This window comes from Bombina bombina, chromosome 12, assembly GCF_027579735.1.
Source record: "Bombina bombina isolate aBomBom1 chromosome 12, aBomBom1.pri, whole genome shotgun sequence".
In the NCBI taxonomy this organism is placed as follows: domain Eukaryota; kingdom Metazoa; phylum Chordata; class Amphibia; order Anura; family Bombinatoridae; genus Bombina; species Bombina bombina.
The window spans coordinates 51025584-51035301 of NC_069510.1; the positions used below are offsets into that span (position 1 = coordinate 51025584).

The window sequence follows — 9718 nt, forward strand, 5'->3', positions numbered from 1 at the left end:
TATACTGTCTTTACAGAAATGCTAGACACTTAAAGGGACATTGAAAGCCCAACTTTCTTCTTCCATTATTTAGATAGAGCATATGGTGTTTAACAACTTTTTAATTTACTTCTATTATCAAATTTGCTTCATTCTTTTGGTATCATTTGTTGAAGAAGCAGCAATGCACTGCTGAGAGCTAACTGGGGAACCAATTAAAAGAGGCAGATATGTGCAACCACCAATTAGCAGCTAGCTTCCAGTAGTGCATTAGCTCCTTAGCCTATCTAGGTATCTTTTACAACTAAGGATATCAGGAGAACTAAGCAAATTAGATAGACGTAGATTGGCTGAATCATGAAAGAAAAATGTTGTGTTCCATGTCCTTTTAAATGTCCTTTTTTTCAAAGTGTCTGATTTACATTACAACAATGAAGCACAAAAACATGAGGGGCAGTTAAGGGGGGCAAATCACTTCTGTTTACATGTGTTACTGGCAGATAAAGAGGAATTGTATGTTTTTGTTGCTGTCAGTCAAGGGGTAAAATGACTGCTCAGTCATGAAAAATATGTAAAAATAAGGTCAATGGGAGTCATTCTGCTCCATTTATTAAGCTGCAAGCTAGTTAAGTAGCTACAGCCTTTAGACCGCTGCTACTTAACGTAAAGCAATTGTAAACTTTAACCTTTTTTTTACTATATTAGTAATCATAAAGTAAAAGATGGGGACTTTAATTCATGAAAAGCTTTGTAAACTATTCAGTTTTTGAATAATCTTTTTTACTTTTATTTCATGTCTTAATATGTTTCGCAGTTCCTCCGCCCGTAACGGATACTCTAGTACTAACTGCAATGACGATTCAGGCTGTAGCCAATCGTATTGCATCCCTTTGGCGTCCAAAGCCAGGGGTGGTGTTATTTCCTTGGTGGACGCCAAAGGGGGCGCAATACTACAGCCTAAATCGTCACTGAATTAAGAACTAGAATATTTGTTTACGGGCGGAGAAACAGCGGAATATATCAAGACATGAAAGTGTAATTATTAAAAAAAAGTAAATGTTTACAAAGCTTTTAATGAATTAAAGTCCCCATCTTTTACTTTATGATTACTAATATTGTAAAGAAAAAGATTAAAGTTTACAATCACTTTAATCTCTCTGCCACCTAAAGTGTGGTGGATTTTTAATAATCCCAATCCGATAGGGATAATTGACAAACTCGCACGAGATTGCTGCATGTAAGCATGGGAACGGCTGTGCACAAGTTGGGGCTTATGCAGGTAGTGTATTGCTGCCCACTCACCGCAATGCCGGGCATGATAGCAAACCTTGTTCTCTCGGCACTTAAAGGGAGAATAGACACTTTGAGATGGTAATTTAAAATGATAATTCATATCCTATAATATAAAAGGCCAAGTGTGTTTGTCCGAAGCTGTCATGCGCAGTAAAGACAGCGTGAGGAAAACACACCTGGCCGGGTGGGAGTGGAAGTGGTTGCGGTCGTGTACGCGAGAGAGAGATCAATAGAGAGGTAAGAGAGAGAGCAAAAAAGAGGGGAGAGAGAGCAAAAGAGAGGGGGAGAGAGAGAGTGTAAAAGAGAGGGGGAGAGAGAGAGCAAAAGAGAGGAGGGAGAGAGTGCAAAAAAGAGGAGGGAGAGAGGGCAAAAAAGAGGGGAAAGAGAGCAAAAGAGAGGGGGGAGAGAGGGGGAGAGAGAGAGCGCAAAAGAAAGGAGGAGAGAGAGCACAAAAGAGAGGGGGAGAGAGAGAGCGCAAAAGAGAGGGTGGGAGAGAGCACAAAAGAGAGGGGAGAGAGAGTGCAAAAGAGAGGGTGGGAGAGAGAGCGCAAAAGAGAGGGGGGAGAGAGCGTACAAAAGAGAGGGGGAGAGAGCGCGCAAAAGAGAGGGGGAGAGAGAGCACAAGAGAGAGGGGAGAGAGAGCACAAAAGAGAGGGGGAGAGAGAGCGCAAAAGAGAGGGTGTGAAAGAGAGCGCAAAAGAAAGGGGGAGAGAGAGAGAGCGCAAAAGAGAGGGGGAGAGAGAGCAAAAGAGAGAGGGGGAGAGAGCAAAAGAGAGGGGGAGAGAGAGAGCAAAAAGAGGGGGGGAGAGAGAGAGCAAAAGAGGGGGTAGAGAGAGAGAGCAAAAGAGGGGGGAGAGCAAAAGAGAGGGGAGAGAGAAAGAGCAAAGGAGAGGAGGGGGGGAGAGAGAGAAAAAGAGAGGGGGAGAGAGAGAGCAAAAGAGAGGGGGGAGAAAGCAAGGGGGTAGGACTGTGTATATATATATATATATAAAAACTTTACAATATATTTTCATTTCCCCTTTTCCTGTAATTCCATTCTGATATTGTGAGCTTTTCCGTTCCTGTTAGAAATAGAAGTACAGAACACTGTTATATTCCACACAGCCATTGGCTGCACACTCTAGTGACCTATTCATAACTGTCCCTAATTATTGCTGTCCGCCGCCTCAGAGGTGAAGGACGAGTTAAGAAGCAGCGGTCTTAAGACCGCTGCTTCTTAACTTAAGTTTCTGGCGAACCTGAAGGCTCGCGCGGAACAGCAGCATACGCTGCTTCTTAAATCAGCCCCATAGCATTAAAACAAAACGTTCAGAAAACATTCCATTCAAATATAATTTTACAGATATTTGTTCCATCCCTAATTTATTGCATGGTAAAGGATTTACCAAACTGATGCTGTATTGGTATTTTATAGATAACCTGATTGATAACAAAAAAAACAGTAAATACCTGGATTTTGAGGTATGAATTTTATTCTCTTTTGATAGGCTGCTTTTTCTGCGCATGACTAGACGGCCATTTACAGTTTTAGTTGGAGGAGATTTAGAGATCCTATCAATTTTCTGTTTCTCCACTGGATCGCAAATGTCACTGGTAGATGAAGCCACGACTTGTTGACTAGAAGTAACATAAGTTCTGAAATGTAACAAAACGTAAATTGAACATAATTATTAGAAGTGCAAAAGATAACAGTCGCTTTGTATGGGAATTGTGACGTATTGGAATAGTGGCTATTGTTTGTGTTAAAGAAGCAAAAATATGATAAACCTCTAAACTTTGATGGAAGATAACAGCCATCCATTTTGCCCATATGTCCTACAAAGTATAAGCTTATTTAATAAATAGGATAGCCTTGTTGTATTGGGTACTTGTAAAGTACGGCTAATCACCCGCAAGGGTCTCAAGGCGCTGCTCATTTTATCAACCTTGGAAAGATGAAAGGCTGAGTGGACCTCGCCAGGGATCGAACCTCCAACCCTTGGGTTGCTACAGAGCTCAGCCACAGTGCCTTAGCATGCTGTGCTATCTGTCCGGCTAATCTCAGGCTTCTACAAATTACTCCTCAACCCAGGGGCAGAACAATTTTTTTCTAGACCCCCCAGCAATTGTTGTTCTAGCCCCCCCACCACCATCGCAGCCCATAACCTTCCTACCAACCACCCCACACCACCACCACCGCTGCCTGGTCTGAGCGGCCTTACAAGATGTTCTGTGCACACAGGTTTCTCCATGGCCTCCCTCTGATCCCTGCCACTGGTCCCCAGAAGTTGTGGTGGGCCCCTCTTACCCCCAGCATTGCAGGGTCTGCAGGGCCAAGATTTCCGCCACTGTCTGAACCTACTGCTCTTCAACTTGAGATCATGACTCCTTGTCTTGCTATTGTTCTTTTTGTGAAAAATACTTACAGCCTGAGGTTTATTAAATCTTGAACCTTTTAATCATATCACCTCTTACCCTCCTTTCTTTGCAAGTTTTACCATTAGACCATGGACCAGCTTAGTAGCCTCCACTGAACAGATTCCAGTTTATTTATATAGTTTAGGACAGCGGTCGCCAAATAGTGGTCCGCAAGAAGATGTTGGTGATCCGTCACACCATCAAGCAGGAAGTAATCTCCTCTGATGGTGTCACCCCCGTCATGCCACAACTCCCTACAGTGCCTGGCTGGACATCAATGAAAACCGACAGAGGAGGAGTTAAATTACAATCTCCCTACGCATGTTGCGTAGTACTGCACAACTTGCATAGCTAGATTGTATTTTTAACTCCTCCCGCCCAGCGCGCTGCTCAGAGAAAGATGCTTCCATTCTAAAGCCAGCAGAGGTTGGTGTAGTCTTGGCTTGAAATAGTTGAATTAAAGTATATAACAAAATTCTCTTATATTTCATTTATTTTCTTCCCTTTCCCTGTCTTTTTGTAGTAGTTTTCCTAATTCCTTCAGATGGACTTACATCACTGTTTGTCTTCCTCCCCTCCATCTTCTTTTTTTATTTTTTATTAAATATTAATTATTTTTCATTCTAATAATTTTCCTGTGCACAAAGCCATTCCACCTGAATTCCAGTAATTGCCACCCAGCAGATCAGCCATATCCCACCAGTATTATAGTAATTGCCAGTAACATCAGTCGTTGTTAGCTCACATCCATATTGAGAGCTTTCTGATATAAACTTAATTTATGACTCCAATGTCTGTCCATGATCATAAGTAGTTTTAATAATTCCTAACTGGGGAGGTAACTTGGAAGTCTTGTGGTCCTTTTAAACATTATTCTTTTTTTCACACTTTCTGCCTCTCTGTTTGGCACTCACCCTTCATCTGTCATTTGGAAGTATTCTCTCAGTTCTGTCATTCAGTTTGTTAATTCCAAAATATTCTTAAAAATGTGTAAATATATACATAATATAAACTTAGTTATGGTTAGACTAGTTATGTACAGTATGTGTGTGTGTATATATATATATATATATATATATATATATATACACACACACATTATAGAGGTTTGTACCTTTAAAAAAAAAAAAAAAAAAATCATGTTAGTGGTCCACGGGTTTCAAAATTGTGAGTTTAGTGGTCCCTGAGGTTCGAAAAGGTTGACGACCCCTTGTTTAGGAGATATGGCCTCCAGAACTGCAAACAATACTCAAGATGAGGCCTAACTAGTGATCTGTAAGATGGCATAAGCACCTAACTAGTCCTGGACAATTATAAGTTATACATGCTGCAGGGTGTGCATAAATTTCAACCCTCTACAGCACACAAATAGGGACACTGGACAGCACTATTCATGTTCCTCTCGGCACACCCTGCAGCATGTATAACTCATAAGTGTCCAGGAAAACGTGGCTGAGGTGGCAACTCTACCTGCTGCTAATGACTCTACCTATACAGACAAGCATTCTACTGGCCTTACTTGCTGCAACACTGCATCATTTGTTATAATGGTGGACATAATATATACCAAGTTACTATTTACATAAAGTAGGTTTATAAAGTCAGTTATTTTAATATATGGACAGTATCAATCAGAAATTAAAGGGGCATTAAACTCACACTGTAATTGCCCATAAAATATTTGATTATGCAAAAAATATTTTCCCTTGCCCCCAGATAGGCTGGAGTGTTCCCAGTGGCATTCGGATCTTTACTCTTCCTACATGCTGCACAGTGATTGGTTGATCACTACATGAACTCCTTTATGTTTGTCTCTAATTGGTCACAGGTAAGAAGAAAAAAAACATTTAAGGGGCAGGCTTTTCAACAATTGTGGCTATGGACTACAAAATAAAGCAAATTATGTTACCAAAATGGAAATTTTAAATGTTTTTATAATATTTATTTTGTATGGAGATTTGTTGTAATGCAGCAATTATTTATAATGCATACAAAAAAGGCGACTTTAGTAGCCCTTTAATATCTGCACTGCAAACAATCTGCATACAAAATAAGTATTTTAAGAGATTTTACAATAACAATTTTGTTAGCAAAATGTTTAGAGTTTTGAAAATCAAGTGCAGTTAATGTACACACCCCTTGAGAACTCAGAATTGTATTAATGGCTTCCGTTTTTGTGGCCAGGTATAACCGAGTACCTGAGCTGATCTAAGCAGTTACTATATGCCATGTTGTAGGGTCAGGCAATACAGAATTTTAAAATATACACTCCAACCTAAACTGAATAATAATGTGCATTGAATTATTTTATCAAACATTTTAAGGGATATTTCATTATGACCAGTTTGATACATGTAAATGTATTCAAAACAAAAAGGTTCTTTCAGTGAAATTGTATTGTATAAATACATTGTATTGTCTTTTATATAAAAGATTATTTTACCTCCTATAGGATATGTATAAATAGTGAAATGTACATTGTTGTAGAGCTAGTGTCCTGTTTCTTCTGTGAATTAATAAAACATATTTCTGTTATTCAGTTGTTTCTACTTACTTGCTTAGGTTACCATATTCATCCTTGGCAGTTCGCTTGGTAACTGGTTTGCTCTCAAAGCGCCCTTCACTGGTGATAGCAAAGACAGTACATGTGTAATCAGTGTTGGGAGTCAGTCGACGGGCAGTATAGGAGCGCTTTGTACCCAAGTAAACAGATTTCCCATTCATACACAGTTCATAGTTAAAGAACCTACCAATAGGGGCTCTGGGCACATCCCAAGTGATGAAGATCTCAGATCGTCCAATAACATAGAGTGAAAGTTTCCCAGGAGCATGGTCTCCCCTGTTCATTGTTTTAGCAACCAAAGAGACCTTCTCACTTTGACCTCTTGCCGAACAGGCGCAGACACTAAAAGTATAATTTGTTGAAGATGACAACCCTCCTGCAATGCAACTCAACTCTGTAGTTGTCTCAATAGGAATGTCCTCCCGATACACTATGTAATATTTAATAGCTACTCCAGGGTCTGCAGGTGGAGACCAGCTTAATTTCACTTGTGTAGCTGTACGACCTATAACTTCAAAGTTCAAGGGACAGCTGGGCAAAGGTTCTTCCACAATTACCACCACAACAGGGCTGTCTGGGCTACGATCACCCACTGTTTCCATGACGACTTTCAGGTGGTACTCTTGACCTGGCTTAAATTCAAGGAACAGATGGAAGCAGGATGGACCCTGGTATAACAACTGCTCACTGTCAAAGAGACTATGAATAGAAACAAAAATATTGTTTTTTGTTAGAGAATACAAGAGAATGCAGTAGTCCTAGAGTTAACGGAAATAATGAAACAAATCAAAAAAATATTGCAGAATTTAAAATGGATATTGATAATTCTTTCTACTGTTTATAACAAGATATATAAAATGGGACTGCCTAAAAGGTATATAAACTAAACAAAAATAACATTCCATCTGTCAATGGACCAGTTATATGTACATGATTTTTGGTTACTTACCTATATGTAATAGGAAGACCACTATCTGATCTATGTTCCTCCCATTCGACCCATAAAGAACCACAATCCAGGATTTTTGTTTTAGGAGAGGAAGGTTGGGGAAGTCGTTTAAGCCTCTTTAATGTATTTTCCACTTCTACCAGCAACTCCTTTTCGGCTGTGTGAGAAGAAGCCAATTTCTGTAGAGATTGAGTGATAAGACATTTTTATTCTTCAAAAGAAATTTGTACTATGTTTACATTAATGCACCAAATTAATGTACGATCACTACTTATAAGTTACATATCTTTTTCAAGCTGAGATCCGACCCTTACAGATCGCGCCTAAATACAGTTTTAAACATAGACAAGGCACCCTCCTCACCTTCAGGACAGCCTCCAGTAGTTGATGTTGACGGAGTCTCACTACACCCTGTGGGTGACTAGATAACACATTCACCGTCCTGTACAATAAAATGGAGAATTAAATCCTAACATTTAATCATTTTTTTTGGAACTTATTTTTGAGATATAGATCACTATGGATTTTATAGACCATCATTTTAAAAATATCTTCTACTTTAAGTCAACAGTTATAATAATGAGCCAATTGTGACAATATGTTGTTTCCTTTAAAATCACTTTGAGAAGAGCTATTGCTTATATTAGTAAAGCTTTGCAAATTAGTAATTGATCTAACAAAAAAAGCAAATTGAACATCCAAAACAATTAAGGAAATAGCATACCTTCACAATCTAGCTTTTTTCTTCCTAGGGCTAGGGCAAGCAGTAAGGAGGGAATAATGGTCACCCTTGACTTATACCTCTGTGTAGGTTATCAGTTACTAGTATGAAAACTATAGGGCCCTATAAATTTAACTCTGAGAAAGCCACTGAGATTTTTCTAGAGGGATAAAGAGCATGCACAAAAAAAAAATGTAAATTAAAAATGAAAAAAAAAAAAGTCAACAAAATGCCACCGTTAACATAAAAAAAAGAAGGATTTCAAGAGGTCAAGGTTGTTGAATTTGAAAACTCCAAAAACTTTTCAGAAATATGTAAAACTATTCTCTAATGAATTTAAAAACTACTTTCGAGAAATTGTTTATAGGAGAGTTTTCTAGTGAACTGAAATTGCTTTAAATTTAAAAACCCTGAACCCCCCCCCCCAAAAAAAAAAACAACCTACAAGGTGGTTTGCAGGACAATTCCTATAGATTGGAATGGACACTTTGGGGATGAATTATCAAGCTGCAAATGCAGCAGTTTCCGTGCAAGCCGTTAGGCTCGTCGGAAACATAAGTAAAAGAAGCAGCGGTCTTAAGATCGCTGCTCCTTAACTGATCCGCCACCTCTGAGGCGGCGGACAGCAATCATCCCAATCAGATTCGATCGAGATGATTGACACCCCCTGCGAATCTGCAGGGGGTGGCATTGCACAAGCATTTCACTAGAAATGCTTGCGCAATGTTAAATGCCGACAGCATATGCTGTTGGCATTAAGCGATGTCGGGCGGACATGATCTGCTACAGCGGATCATGTCTGCCTGACACTTGATAAATCGGTCCTCTAGTCGTCTTTCCCTAGTGCAGGGGTCAGCAACCTTGGCTCTCCTGATGTTTTGGAACTACATTTCCCATGATGCTCAGACTGCCTAAAGAATATCTTAGCATCTTGGGAAATGTAGTTGCTGACTCCTGCCCTAGTGGAATCTGTCTATGGTCCTAACTGTAAAGAGTTTGTATTATAGTAGTTGATGTAAACATAAAATCTTAGTCAACAAGAAATAAATAAAAAATGCAAGCTTTTAGCTTTTACAACACTGAAGTCAAACCTTAAAGCCAGAAGCAATATATGAACTCAAAGGATTACGTACATGGCAGCAAACCAGCAGGACTCCTGCTCATCTGACTGGAGTAGCTTGCAGAGAGTATCTAAAACTTGCAGGAAGCACTGGCTGCTCACTATATGACGATGACCAGCTGGATCCATTGCTAGGCACGTGAGTGCATAACAGGCATTTCTGCTCTCTCCTGTATCTCCTTCAGACATCATTGTCTCCAGAGCGGCAATCTAGACTTATCAAGAGATGTAAAGTCTAAACATTAAAGGGACATTGACTAACAATCCATCATGTATATTTTTTGTCTTATATCTTTATTAAAGGGACAGTCTACCATAGAATTGTTATTGTTTTAAAAGATAGATAATCCCTTTATTACCCATCCCCCAGTTTTGCATAACCATCACAGTTATATTAATACACTTTTTACCTCTGTGATTACCTTGTACCTAAGCCTCTTCTGACAGCCCCCTGATCACATGACTTTTTATTTATTATCTATTGACTTGCATTTAGTACTGTGTTGTGCTAAATCTTAAATAACTCCACGGGAGAGAACACAATGTAATGTCTATATGGCCCACATGAACTAGCAGTCTCCTGTTGTGAAAAGCAAATAATGAAGCTTGTGATTAAAAGGTTGTCTGTAGTAGTTTAGAAACAGGCAGAAATTGTGTGGTTTAAATGTTATAAAGAAAATTAATATAACAATGTTG

At 39.3% G+C, this 9718-nt stretch overlaps 1 protein-coding gene across 1 annotated transcript; it reads right to left on the bottom strand.

The window, feature by feature from the left end:
* Positions 1-715: 715 nt before the first annotated feature.
* LOC128642660 (usherin-like) lies at positions 716-9211 on the bottom strand. Its single transcript, XM_053695442.1, has 6 exons — positions 9036-9211; positions 7545-7623; positions 7182-7360; positions 6224-6931; positions 2722-2907; positions 716-947 (listed from the first exon to the last, which is right to left on the bottom strand). Exons 1-6 carry the CDS (start codon positions 9209-9211, stop codon positions 716-718), a joined length of 1560 nt encoding a protein of 519 aa, XP_053551417.1.
* Between the last annotated feature and the right edge of the window lie 507 nt (positions 9212-9718).